The 15,000-nt window shown below is 41.8% G+C and overlaps 2 protein-coding genes across 2 annotated transcripts in view; one reads left to right on the top strand and one right to left on the bottom strand.

Annotated features, from left to right (window-relative positions):
* The window catches only part of slc22a15 (solute carrier family 22 member 15), a 438,052-nt gene that overhangs the window by 333,817 nt on the left and 89,235 nt on the right, over window positions 1-15,000 (top strand). The window lies entirely within an intron of this gene.
* hectd2 (HECT domain containing 2) overlaps window positions 1-15,000 on the bottom strand; it is a 65,058-nt gene that overhangs the window by 41,150 nt on the left and 8,908 nt on the right. Inside the window, 5 exon segments of the mRNA XM_078288648.1 lie at window positions 2,207-2,296; window positions 2,770-2,872; window positions 4,016-4,154; window positions 5,406-5,507; window positions 14,820-15,000. The exon segment at window positions 14,820-15,000 is cut by the window's right edge and continues 9 nt beyond it. Coding sequence (XP_078144774.1) covers window positions 2,207-2,296; window positions 2,770-2,872; window positions 4,016-4,154; window positions 5,406-5,507; window positions 14,820-15,000 — 615 coding nt within the window.

Here is a 15,000-nt window from a genome sequence, read left to right as displayed (position 1 = left end):
TGTATAAATTAATACCTTAGTTAACATGAACACCATTAGTAAATTACACATTAGTTAACTGTTAATTAAGGGTTAGTTAACCCTTATTAAGCATTAACTAACCCTTAACTTAGTGACCCTTACTGTAAAGTGTTGCTGACTAAATGTTTAATCAGAAAAATAATATATACATGAATACATTAATCGATAATGAAAATAATCATTGCAGCCCTACTTGAAGTGATACACACTCCGCCCCTTAACTCCCACAATGCACCACAGACGGTTAATGAGACGGCCTGAAGGAACAGTGATGAGCAGCTAAATGTTCTTCTCTCCACTCTCTGTGTTAGAAAACGACAAAGTAAATCTGGAACGAGAGGGAGAAGAGAAACTTCACCTCGGTTCGTTTACCACTGACCAGAAAAGGTTTGTTGAGTGGCAACATGTCACAGCAGCAGTTAAGAGTCCAAAGAAAAGAGGGAAAAAAAGAAATGGTAGAAAAATAAAAAGAAATGGTCCGATATATAAAGGTCGACGCCAAGAAGCACTGCAGTGAACCGAACACATTCACATTCATGTGACTAAAACAACGCAGATTTAACAAGTGTTTTATTCTCGTTTTCTGACTGGAACCATAACGAGTTATTATTTTATAACCTTGTGACGTCCAGTCCAGTCGCTTAACTTCTTTCATTTGTAGATGTGGATTTGTTCAATGTGCTGTTTGACTGATATAGAAAATGAGTTTCACTTTGTTTTCTATTGCCCTTTTTACTGCGCAATACTTTGTTTAGTAAGATAAAAACGGATATTGATTTTGTAAATATGGATGATGCACGAAGATTGAGTTGGCTGTTCATTATGAAACATTTAGATTAGCTAGTTACCTGGAGAAAGCCTGGGAGATGAGAAGAAAAAGCTCTTTATGAAGATAAACTGTAAGTTTGTAGCAGTTCTTTTCAGTGTATTGTTAATTTGAAACCTATCATTTCAAATATGTTATTTGAAAAAATATAGTAGTACTTTATAATGTGGTAATTTATTTTATTTTATTTTTTTTGCTCTTATATGTATCACCGGAAGATGTATGTTTTGTAAAATGGTGGTGTCCTGTAATCCCATGTGGGATGGGCCAGATGTTTGGCATGACATAAAAATAAACTACCGTATTTCCTCTAATAGTGGCCGGTAGTCAATTAAAAGCCGGGTCTCTGATAACGGCCGGAGCGTGGTCGGCACGAACAAATAAAGGCCGGCCTCAAATACAGGCCGGGGGAAAAAACAAAGGAAAAAACAACGGTGGATACCGGTAAACTCCTGCTGCCTGTTATATAATGTAACTGTAGTTTGTAGTAACGTACAAGTGCCACAAGACGGCTCGGCCGGCGGAAGTCTCTGGAGCGTGCCGTCGTCGATTACCGTAATTATCGTAATGCATCGCAGTAACAAAAAAACGTCTCTCTAACGAACCCCAACAGAAGCAGATCAGAAAACAAGGAGGCTTCGTACTAAAATATGAGCAAATATACTTATCAAACAGAGGGAATTAGAAATAAAGGCCTGTCTCTAATATAAGCCTGCTTCCAATAAAGGCCTGGTACCCTCTGCAGTCGAGGTAAATAAAGGCCCGGGCCAATATTAGAGGAAATACGATAACTAACTAATTAACTGTAGCAGTTACGCAACTTCTGAGCCCACAGTGAAAGTTCAGGGAGATGGTTTTGGGCTTTTAGAATAAAGCAACTAATAAATGATTCAGGCCTGGTTGTTCCTCTGGGATTTCAGTCTATTAGAAGTCTAATTTGATATGGATTTGATGTGGATCAAAAGTGCAATTAAAACATTTTTCCTTTATTTCACAGCATCTCTCAGCGTGTCTAACGTGCGTACGCCTGGGTCAAACTTTCTAAAACTTCTTCAAAACTTTTAATTCCTTAGCAGAAGCAAAGTGGTCTTAATATTTTGGGATGTTTTGTGTGTGTGTGTGTGCAGTAAAATATGTGTGTATATGCCTGCATGCAGTTGTGTACTTGTGTGTGCAATAATGTGTGTGTGTGTTTGTGGACATGTGAATGCCTGTGTGTTGGGCATACGTGAGTGTGTTTGTAGGACTATATGTGTGTGTGTATGGGTGCACGTGTGTTTGTGCATTTATTTGTGTCTGTGTATAAAGTGTGTGTGTGTATGTGTGTGCGTGCATGCGTGTGTGTGTGTGTGTGCTTACTGTGCTGAGCAGCGCGTCATAAACAGCATTGACAAACTTGGCGTTGACTCCTGAGTCGTCGATGGTGTTAAACGATCCATTCGCCTCTCGCTGGGAAAGAAGGGAGGAGGGAGAGAGAGAGAGAGAGAGAGAGAGGGAGAGAGAGAGAGAGAGAGAGAGGGAGAGAGAGAGAGAGAGAGAGAGAGAGAGAGAGAGAGGAGGAGAATAGCAGAGAAAAAATGCCATGTTTCCCATCGTTAAATGGTTACTATGTCTGGTGAAATTTTAACAGCATCTAAAACTGTTTTCTCACAACAGGCATGCTGCTGGAAGCCAGACCCTGTGTGTGTGTGTGTGTGTGTGTGTGTGTGTGTGTGTGTGTGTGTGTGCATGTGTGTGTGTGTGTGTGCATTCCCCAACTCCCAACATAACAATATTCAAGCTCAAAGCCCTGTGAACAATTCTCCAAAAATGAAACACACAGGAAGAATAGAGACAGAGAGAGAGAGAGAGAGAGAGAGAGAGAGAGAGAGAGAGAGATGTGCGTGTGTGTGCGTGTGTGTGTGTGTGTGTGTGTGTTTTACCTTGAAGGCAGCGTTGATCTCTATGAAGGAGTCGAAGGTGGTCAGGTAAAACTCTCTGACCTCCCTCCAGTCACCTGACTGAACCGCACGCTCCATGTCCTCCCTGCCGACACACACACACACACACACACACACACACACACACACACACACACACACACACAGTCAATCAGTATTCGCAAATAATTTGTAGTGTTGGTTTTAACCTCTTTGGAGCACCAGAAAAGTATCAATTAACATATTTTTCAGTGACCAAATGTCTTAACAGTGGCACTTGAGATACTGCTATGTGGTCGTCACGCCCTGATTTTGCCAATTAAGTCGCCAACTCGACATGCTGGAGCACAACAACTCCTTCAGCCAATCAGAGGGCTTCTGTAAAATCACTTAGTACTATTACATCATCACCATTTTCCCCAGAGAGCAGCTGACTCTACCAGTTAGCTTAGCTGCTGTAGCGCGTTAGCCAAGTAGCTGCTGCTAGCTACTATACTTTGAATTCCTAGATTAGCTAATACTAGCTAGCTAACTTTTAGCTAACTGCATGCAGAGCAAAGCTAGTCCAACCTTTACTGCAGACGTGGAGACTCGAGTCACGTGACTTGGACTCGAGTCAGACTCAAGTCACAATTTGAATTTTGAAGACTTGAGACTTGACTTGACTTGGGTTCTGGTGACTTGGGACTTGACTCTGACTTGTACTTTGATGACTTGAAAAGGTTTCTAAAGTCTTGACTTGAGATCTTGTGTTTGTGTAAATGACTTAGATTGAAAGTGATGAGATTTGTTCCAGCAGACGACTGACATGAAGTTGAAACTGAAAGCAAACTGAGACTTGAGTTGAAACTTGACATTAATGACTTGGACTTGACTTGGTAATCTACATTTTAGACTTGAGACTTGAGCCTCAAGACTTGAGACTGACTTGGGACTGGAGCAAAGTTGACTTGGTCACACCTCTGCTTTGCTGTCTATATTTTTCAGCAGTAAGAAGTTAAGGCCACCAGCGACTTGGCAAAACATAAAGTGGGAAGACAAAGCCAGTCCACACCACTCTACTGTACTGTGTTTTATTCAGATCATTTTACATTAACATGAGTTTGGGAACGCTTTGGCGGTGCAGCTTATCTGTTAGCTTCATCAAACATTAGATAAAAGGAATCGTGGAGCACTTGTGGACCTGGAGGACCCATGTTAATGTTTTGGGTCCCAGGTCAGTGATTGAAATCTGTGGCTCTGGACTCACTGGAACTCCTTGGTGGTCTTGGTGCGGAGCGGGATGACGGGGTCCGAGGGGAACGGAGCTTTGAGCTCTGGGGGCAAAGTGTCGATGGAGATCCTCTGTTTCTGACGGACATCACTGCAGATCGGAGGCAGCTCCCTCCCTGGGAGAGAGAGAGAGAGAGAGAGAGAGAGAGAGAGAGAGAGACTTTTGACTTTTGGTGTTCTTTAATAAAACATCACTTAAAAAACACCTGAAAACCAGCCACAGTATCCTAAAACCCTGCGCACTCAACCAACCACTCAAACCAACCCAGCCACTCACTCACACACAGACAGAGAGAGAGAGAGAGAGACAGAGAGAGAGAGAGAGAGAGAGAGAGAGAGAGACAGAGAGAGAGAGAGAGAGAGAGAGAGAGAGACAGAGAGAAAGAACCAGAATCACTGTAAAGTCATAATCTGTGACAACTGCATATAAATCAGTGTCTGTTTTGTTCCTCTCTATCTGACTGCTATAATACAACAATTATTCGACCTATATCCAGTTCATAAAGCTTTTCCGGTTTGTTTGTAATAAACAGCAGAAGAAGAACTGGGTCGTTAGCATGAGCAGCGATAGCCAGACAAAGAAAAGAGAAACTCAAACTGCAGCAACAGGAAAATCCAAGCTCCGCCCACAATGTTAGATTGACAGGTGATCTGTGGGAAGAGCAGTGCAGAAACACCACAGTGATGCGACCCCATGAAAACAGCATCTTTACTTCCTGGATTTGATGTCTATTTCCTTTTGAAACAGGATGTTGGGGGCGGGACATGACGCAGTGAGGGATCAATCAGAAGTGTAAACAGAATCAGAATCAGATTTATTTTCTCCAGGTACATTTTCACATACTAGCAATTAGACTTGGTGAGGTTGGTGCAGTGCGATATACGAACATTTAGACAGACAAACAAGCTTTACAAATTGAATTTAAATATCAAACATCAGAGACAAAGAAGAAAAGAAACAAGAGATTCCTGAAAATATATACAGTATATACAATAAGTGGGGCTTTTTACTATGGCTCGGTAGTAAGTTGCATTTGATCAAAAGAACCAAATATGAATAAATAGTGTCACTATACAGGGAATACAAATATGACAGATATGACTACTTACAGATGTGCAATTAGCATGGAATTGTGCTCAGAGATTGAGTCCAGACTCAGTGAAAGACACGGGGAAGAGACTGTTGTGGGCGGGATTATTCAAAAATCTGTGATGTTTTTATTGGTTGAAATTTATATTCCCGCCTCCTGGTGCAGCATGATGTCACCACGGAAGACACTCTGCATTCCAGGAAGTAAAAGTAATGGGAATTCATTTCATGGGGACTTTAATCATCAGTGATTTTGTCCAGCTGAGTGAACTCTGACATCCCCGGGTCTGGATCAGCATCTGGTGTTTCACACGGTTACCGACTCGCCCCGGCGGCATCTGCCTCACATGAACCGCGCACGTCCCGAAGGTCTGGTCACCTGACACCGTGGAGCTGTGAGCCTTTCACTGTCAGACATCAGAGACGGAAAACATCAAAGTGCCGCACGGCATTAGTCGATGTTTAGCTCACGGCAGATCTGAGAGAGGTTTTGCATCAGCGTTCAAGGGAGAGAGACAAGGGGAGATGGAGAGAAAAAGGGAAAACTGAATAAACAACAAACGAAAAAAGAGATTGGGAGGGTTCGAACTGTCGTGTGTTTTTATTGTTCCCATCTGAAACATGGAAAGACATAAACACTAAATACAGCAAGCAGATCAAATTAAAGCAGAGGGAGAGAGACGGTGAGAAAGAGAGAGAGAGAAAGGTTGAGAAGATGCCAGAATGTGCTTCTTGTGTGTGTGTGTGTGTGTGAGAGAGTGTGAGAGAGGGAGAGAGAGAGAGAGAGAGAGAGAGAGAGAGAGAGAGAGAGAGAGAGAGAAACAAACAGAGCAAGCAAGACAGAAAGATGTCATTGTGGATGTTGCTTCCTCCTGTCTGGAAGGGCAGGACACACACACACACACACACACACACACACACACACACACACACACACACACCCACACACGAAGACTAGCTATTAACCCCAATCAGTGTGCAATCACAGAGGCCAGGCTGCACTACGTGACCTTAAACTCCCCTATTACGTCAGAAAACAAACACACACACACACACACAATTTCCCAAGCTATTTCCCTGTGCAACACTCACACACACACACACACACATGCACACACACACACATCAATCTGCTCACCCATCTTCCCACACTTCCATCCATCCCTCCAGTTTATATTTAGCTTCCTATTGTCTTTGGCCACAGTGACAGCTGATCTCCCGCCTCCACAGTAACAATAGTCACCAGCAGGCTCGTCCAGGTGCATTGTGGGAGCTCAGTCTGGCGGCCAGGATAGCTTGTACGGACCGAAGATAAGAGCTGTCAACCGTGCTTTAACGTCCCTTATAGGAATTCATTTTTCCTCTACTGCATTTTCAGAAGCCCATCCTTTTTTCCAGGCAGTTTCAGATCACAACTGGACTTCCTCCGTCCTGATTGGCTCCCTCACTAAAGACTGAGTGAAATCCGTCCAATCAGGCCAGTTTGCTGCATCTGAACTGGAGAGATGCCGGATGATACACCTTGGATCACTGTTGTGTTACATCAGCCAGATAAACAGGAGCAAAACAGACATTTATTCATCTGAAAATGTCACATATTATTATTTTAAAGGAGTTTAAAGCCTTCAGAGAGTGCCAAGGGGGATTCAACATAAGGAAGGCGGTCCTGATCTGTACGCTCAGTCAGCACCACAGGGACGTTACCCGTCTTCTCTTATGGAGAAACCAAACAGCTGACAAAGCTTTCTAAGAAATCTGCAACTCTGCACATTAGATCAACCAGTCTATGTCATGAGACAAACAGGTGGTCTTAATATTTTGTACATGTTTTCACACCGAAAAAAAATATAAATATATTGTATATTTTAGAAATTGGTGTACCAGGGTAAGAAATCTACTTTTTTTCAGCTTTTTCTTAAATTAAATTTTATTTTTTGCTAACTGGTAAAACAAAAAAAGCTTAATTTATAGCAGTAAGACTTGTAATTACTTCCCCACTGCTGGAAACTGGCAGCTGCTTTACAGAAGACTCTCTGTCCCTGACCGGTCCATCTTCATCCCTCCATTGTTCAGTTTTTTTTTACCATATTAGGTGTTTTATTTTTTGCTGATGCAGTGCTTTTGAGCCGGTCTGCATGTTCTCCTCCTGCTGGCTGTGTGGTGGAAACAGTTTCCACGGCTGCAGGCTGTGTGTTCCTGCTTGTTTTCTCCGTTTTTCTCAACCCAGAGCTTCGTGGAAAGAATCCCCCCGCTCACAAATCATCTACGGTGGCCCACAAGGGACAGCAGTCACATGACACTCACACATGAATGTTTGAACATAATGTGAACACGCTGAAAGGCAGAAAAGGTTTTCCTAATTATCAGAGGCATGTTTTGCCCCTTCAACTTTTTAAGGGCGTTTTTGTCAACATGTGCAAGCAATTAATCGTCTTAATATGGTTTGAATGTATTTCTAGATCATTTGGAAAAGATTTGACTATCCTCTTGTTGGGTTATATATTATCTTTATTATTATCTATTACATTGTGATATAGTGCAGTTCTACCACATATATAATATCTATTAGATTATTTTTTGAGATTATCACAAATATGTCATGTTGTATTATATATATATTTTTTTATTGTACCATGTCACATATATCTTGGGATGAGATATGAAAGACGCAATGATATTTTTGTATTTATATGTACTAGTATGTCTGTGCATAGATCGTTTTTGCTGTACATATATATGCAAATGCCTATAACACATAAATTGGTCTGTCAGCTCATCACACCCATTTTATTTTATTTTATTTTATTTTTGGGGGGGGGTTGTTTTTGTACTATCATGTCTATTTGTTTACCAACCTGTATGTCTATTGTTAAACTGCAAAATAAAGTAGATTAAAAAAAAAAGTTTGAATATATAAACTGCTGCTTTTTGAAAATGTACATTTTGTAAATCATAAAGTGCTCTGGCAACACTGTTTCTGATGCTAATTAAATAACTGCATTGAAGCTGAAATTGAATGGAGAAGAACAGAACAAAAGATGAGAGCAGGGAAGAGTAAACCCTCTTCACCTTCACCTTTCCATCTTTGTACTCTTCCTCTCCCTCCTCCTCCTCTTTCTAATTATCCCTGTTTTGTCAGTCCGTGCGTCACCCAATTAAGTCCTGACAGCAACGAGCCTCGGTCGCCACGACACCCTTTAATTAGGAGTGTCACCTTCAAGACCCCAGAAGGCCGAATCTTCCTCCTCCTCCTCCTCCTCCTCCTCCTCCTTCACCTCCCCCTCCTCCTCTTCTTCTTCTTTTGTCGAAGCTCGGTACAACGAGGGCTTTGATGTCGTGTGACGAAGAACAGAGGAGAATCTTGTCATTTTCCTCAAGTGTCATCCATTTATTCATGTTCTTGTTCCCGGTGAGACTGAGTGAGCGGACACAGTGAACATCAGGCCGACACTGACATGAATCTGCTACCTGAAAATCTGTCAGTATTTCAAAACCATCAAAACTGTGACTGAATTGAAAGTAAAGGTCTTAAGATGGATAATAACTTCAGTAATATTCAGGTTGTTTCTAACAGACTTCAAAATACATTGTTGTCAAGGTAAAACCAAGTCAACTAAAAAGACAGCTTGACAACAATGTGTTTCACAGTTTATCCAAAGTGTTTTAGCTTGTTTTCACTTGGAAGTGAAAACATGAAAATGGAAAATTGGAGTTACGAGGTTTTCATGTGACAAAAGCAATATCCTTTTCATTGTTTATATTGCATATATACACTGCATATAGTGCATATATTTAATATATTTTCATATTGTACATTCTCATTCAGCCTCAGTAAATTGTACTGCTTTTATTTTGCTGCAATCCACACTTTTCATCCATAGATTCTACTCAGCATGTCTTAGTTTCAGTATTATTTTCAGCTGTGTATGTTTATATGGAAGCCCAGAAAATATATTCATACACTTTATTTGCTCTGCTTTCCCATGATAACGAGTTAATTTTCTTTGTTTTCTCAAGATATCGATATATTTTGTTTTCCTGAGATAATGAGAAAATCCTCTCGAGATTTTAGGATAACAAGAAGTGTTTCCTGAGAAAATTTGATAAAATATTTTCATATTTTCTCATTACCTCAAGACAACAAAATTGGTTTTCGATCTATATTACCTGTAACAGCGAGGCATAATGCTGTTTCAGCCTGTGCCAGACATTGATTAAAGAGAAATGTGATACAGATTGATCAATATGCTGCTCTGACATCACTCCACACAACGATCATCTGTTTCCTGAAATGATTTTATACGTAAATTATCTCATTGAGAAAATTATCTCGGGAAAACAACGTGTTATCTCGTGAATATGACATAAATAACTCGATAGCTCAAAAAGACAAAGAAAATCAACTTGTCAAATAAAATGTATGAATATATGTCCTCAATTATAAAACCCCCGTCGGCTCTATTCTTGTTCTTGTTCTCGTTGTGTTTCCTGTGCCGTGTCCGTCACTTTGCTGCTGCAGCGACCTGCAGGATAAAGTTTCATCTCCTCTCCTTCCAGAAGCAGCTGGATCTCAGAGAAAGTGTCTCCGCTTCTCGTGTTGAAATGAAACTCGGTCGGATTCCTTCTCTGTTCGAGCTCCGTACAGAAAACCAGATCTGACAACATTAAAAAGGAAATACAAACCTTCTGTAATACTTCACAGATGAAATAACAAATTGTGGTGATTATCCAGCAGGCTGGACAGTAACGGGCTTCGGGAATGTTACACTATCATCTGGGGTGTGTGTGTGTGTGTGTGTGTGTGTGTGTGTGTGAATGGGCGTATGTGTGTGTGTAGTTGTTCTGTGCATATACATCTGTGCATTTATCTGTGTGTGTGTGTCTGTGCATATGCATGTGTGCATGACTATGTCTCAGTGTGTGTGTGTGTGTGTGTGTGTGTATATGTGTTTATAAATGGGTGTTTATACGTTCTGTGCAGATGCATGTATGCATTTATGTGTGTGTGTGTGTGTGTGTGTGTGTGTGCATGTGTATTGCGTGTGCACATCCCTACGTCTCAGGGTGTGTGTGTGTGTGTGTGTGTATATGTGTTTATAAATGGGTGTTTATACGTTGTTCTGTGCAGATGCATGTGTGCATTTATCTGTGTGTGCATGTGTATTACGTGTGCACATCCCTACGTCTCAGGGTGTGTGTGTGTGTGTGTGTGTGTGTGTGCGCTCGTGCCTCATGAGCTGAATAAATTCACTTTCATATGGTTTTCATTTGGGCGGAGGTTTGCATAATGATTCTGGCTCCGGTAGCCGTGGTGACAAAAGCAGTTGGTGAGCGTTCGGCGGCGCTGCGTTCTCACGGAGTCAGAAATAACTTCGCCTTTAACAGGAAGCAACTTTCCCTTTAATGTGAGACGAACGCCGCCGCGGCCCGGCCAATAAACAGCCTGCCGCTCAGGAACCTCGCAACACGTTCCTCTTCTTCTTTGACCTTTTTTTTTTTTTCTGTCCTCCTCCTCTTGTGCAGTGAGACGTTTTCATAAGAGCCTCTGATGTTTTTCTGGTTTCACCTCCAGTTTGGTTTTCTTTCCCTCTCTCTCTCTCCAGTGTCTATCATTTGTCCCAAGTAAAGTAAACCAAACTAAATGAAACTAAATTGAATGAAACTAAATTAAATGAAACTAAATTACTGTAAAGTAAACTAAAGCTAAACTCCAATTTTGTTGATGTTATCGTACTTTATTCCATGAATCAAATGTTCAGATACTCTGTTCATTGCTCAGCGTGTTTCATAACCAGTGAAGTAGAGGCAAATAAAAAAGTGGATAAACTATGAACTCCAGTAAGTGATCATCATAAGGAAAATAACCACCAATAGAAGCAAAGAAACTATTTTATTTTCAGAAAAAATATTAATTTATGCTTTTTTTCCCTTAACAGTCCCAATCTTTATCTGAGTTACATCATTTATTACTTAAGTTTGATACTATTTACTATGATGTATACTAGGAATTTAAGCCCTAAAGATTTATATCAGTCTATAAAGGTATAAACTCTATTCCTACAAATAAAAAGGTGGTAAACTGACCTGTTCATAACACTAGAAATCATTAAACCACTGAAAACCAACAAATACTGTCCAAACTATTAGGATCATCTGCTCTATTCACCGTGAACCAGACTGACCATGTGAATCCAGTTCAAACCTCTGATCTCACATCGATTTCACCTGCTGAATTCACTTGAGTGATGAAGGAGAGACGAAGGAGAGCTAAAAGCTAAAAGAAGGAGCCGAAAGCCTCGAGGCGGCCGAGACGTTCGCCGTCCAACAAAACGACTCCAACTATCTAATTAGACGGGCGGTGCTATGAGTTCCTACGCTCGCCGTGATTTTTAAAAAAAACGCACGGTCATCAGCTGGAAAACATGAACCGGTTTCTTTTCTGAAAACCTTCCATTTGGGAGACGGGAGTTTCTCCTCCGGCGGCGGTGCTTCGCTGCAGCGCTGCATAAACACAGTCTGAACACACTATATACATCAGCTGCACTGTAAACAGAGGAAGTAACACATCATTACATCCGAGACGAGACCGAGGCCTTCGTTCCCCCGGAGGAACAAAGAGAGTAAGAGACGGAGCAAACCGCACTGTAAAGGGAATATGCAATCAAAACTGGATTATTGGGATCGTGAGCTAAAGTTGGCCTCTTTTACTGGTAACATTTGTTTTAAAATGGATTTAAATAGAGGCAAAAAAAAGACTAAAGGGGGATTTGAGGGAGTATAAAAAAAAACGCAAGTCCATATATTGGGACAGTGAGCTAAAGTTAGGCTTTTCTTTTGCTGGTGTCACTGTTTTAAAGGTCCCATATGGTGTAAAGCAGGACTCCCCTTGCCTCTGTGATGATAAAGGAGTTGGATGGTCTATCTAAACATGGTGAAAGTATCAAAACGCACGGTCAGCAACTAAATCCACACAATCCATATTAGAAAAGCGAGCCTCTAAACGAGCCGTTTGGACTTCCGTAACTTTGTGGCGTCACAAAGGTTCGCTCATTATCATTTCTGTAAGAAATAATAGACTAACAAAGTGTTTTTTTCAAAGCGGTCGAGCGGTCGTCATCGTTTATTACCGGAGAGTTTTCCCTACCTGTAGCCGCCGGGCCGCGGCGTCTCACGTTTCACTCTCGAAACGGTTAGCCAATCGGAACAGAGGGGTCGTTAATATTAACGAGCCTTAAAGACACGGCGACAGAAACGGCCTGTTCTTGGTAAGGCTCAGAGAGATGCTGGAAAATGAACGTGGAGAAATGGATTGAGAGTGTTTTTGGTTCATGACACCACACACACAGCTTTGAATGGACCTCAAGACACGAAATAAAACTCTGGAAAGTGGAGAATATGGACCTTTAAAGATGGTTCATGTTGCATTTTTTACATGAATATATCATTCCTCAAATTAATTGTGATACCTTAGTATAATTACCGTAAACAAATGAGTCAATGGTGGAAACGATTGGTACACCAGTATTCTAGTGTTTCTCCACATTAAGACTACATTTCCCATAAGCCCCGTTGCCCCCTCCCCCTCCCTGAAGAGGATCAACATGTTGGAAGTGATTTCTCCATCTTCCTTTCCCTCCTTCCACCATCTGCTGCCAGAAACTCTTTCAGCTTTAGCTCCGTTTGCTCTGGAAGAACAGAAGAAGAACCTCTTCCTGTTTTGTGCCGTAAAGCGATCCAGCAGATTTCCCTCCAGATCCACCAGGTGGAGAAACTATGGAGGATGCAGAGTAGAGGCTGATAGAGACTGGCAGGCTGACCACTGATGCTCTGGTTTGTTTACAGTAATTATACTAATGTCTCAAAAGTAATGTAATCATGATGTATTGACGTTAAAATGCTACACATTGCACCTTTAACATGGTTTAATATGGTTGTACAGACTCAAAAGCTGAATTAAAGCCTGTAAAATCTGTATTAAAGCCACCAAAACATGATATGAAACATGATTTTTAGACTTATAATTAGGTGGTGGACCAATGTAGCAGTTTGACCTATTAATTAGGGCCAAGTAGAGCTTTTCTAAACAATCAGTAATCAGTGGACGTAGGCACCAATTATGGTAATTATGTCCCATGGTGTTGACGCAAACTCTGACGCTGATTGTGGGAAATCTCCCTCAGTAATTGCTTTGAGTGTTTTTGCAGCGTCAGGCAGGCATGAAGCTTCCTGCCTCACTAATTGAATCCTTCGTTGTTTCGGTGCCGTGACACTTCATGTCATACGGCTGGAAATGTAATTTAATTAACAGCTGTTTTAAGTTCTGTATGTGTAAAATCCCCCCGACCTCCTGTTTAAAAGCCTCAACCGTCTCTGATCTCTTCTGATTTTCTGTTCTTTGTGTCTCTGGTTGTCCTTGAGCCTACCACTCTTCATCAATTACATCAAATATTCACACAGTTTAATTGTGAGTCTAACAATTAAATTTGTTTTCTATTGCGTGGATTTAAATGTTGAATTGTTACAATGACAGGTCGAGTTTTCTTCTCATTTATGGAAATCTGTACTGAAGAAATCGACTAAGCAGCCTGATTCCATTTAGAAAAGCAGATGGCATGAACACGTTACAGAAAATAATTGACTGTTGAATAGTTGTATGTGCATTCATTCAGCAAAGAAAGGTCATGAGACAAGTATCCTTTTAGAGCCAAATTTGAGGCATTAGAAGAAGAAAAAGAAGATCTTAAGTGCGAGTCAACACCGATCTAGACTTCAGGAGTGCATCTTACCCAGAATGCATTGTGATCGTTCGTCATTTCCTGTGTACGACCCACCATGGCAGAACAAGTGATATGTAAGTGTAAATAAACAAACGATATTGATGATTTAGACTTATTTATGAAATCAACTCATCTGCAATATTTTATTACTCATTGTTCTGTGTCATTTTGAAAGTAAAGGTCTTAAGATGGATTATAACTTCAGTAATATTCAGGTTGTTTATCCTAACAGACTTCAAAATACATTGTTGTCAAGGTAAAACCAAGTCAACTAAAAAGAGATAGCCTTGGTTTTAGCTTGACAACAATGTATTATATTATTATTATTGTTATTATTAAAGAGTAACTAAAACCCCAAACCCAAATCTGTGGTGATCTGGCTGGTCTTTGGTGCCAGGTGATGTCACTACCTGTTGTACTCTACAGAAAGTGACATCACCTGGCACCAAAGATCAGCCAATAGCAGATCACCAGGTCAGTACCCTAGTTTTCAACATTAGATGTCAGATGTCCGCCCCCTGCTCTGACTCCGCCCCCTGCTCTGACTCCGCCCCTGATCTGACTCCACCCCCCGGCCTGACTCATCCTCCTGTCCTGACTCCGCCCCCTGCTCTGACCCCGCCCCCTGATCTGACTTCACCCCCCCGACCTGACTCCACCCCCCGGCCTGACTCAGCCCCCTGTCCTGACTCCACCCCCTGCTCTGCAGGTGGCCGCTTGCATGAGGTATGGTGCTACGTATTACCATGTGCAGAGGGGACGTGAAGGAGGGCCAGTTAAATGACTAATGAAACACAGTGAATGTGTTGCTCAAAGACACTCCAGCAGGCAGGAACTTGAACCTAAACCCTCTGGTTGAAGAACTGATGATGTCACCCTGCCCCCTCCCCCCAAAACACTGGCGCAGAACTCACCGTGCCTGATCCCCAGGGAGCCGGTCAGGTTTCCGGTCAGGTGTCCGGTCAGGTGTCCGGTCAGGTGTCCGGTCAGGTGTCCGGTGGTGGCGCCCGCGGAGCCCCGCCCCCCCGCCTCCCTCCTCTGGCTCAGCGTGGAGATGAAGCTGCCGAGCGACGGGAACGGCTGCTTGGCTCCTCG

Source organism: Centroberyx gerrardi, chromosome 15, assembly GCF_048128805.1.
Source record: "Centroberyx gerrardi isolate f3 chromosome 15, fCenGer3.hap1.cur.20231027, whole genome shotgun sequence".
Classification (NCBI taxonomy): domain Eukaryota; kingdom Metazoa; phylum Chordata; class Actinopteri; order Beryciformes; family Berycidae; genus Centroberyx; species Centroberyx gerrardi.
The sequence above is the reverse complement of the archived record's forward strand: the minus strand, read 5'-3'. Positions and strand labels throughout refer to the sequence as shown.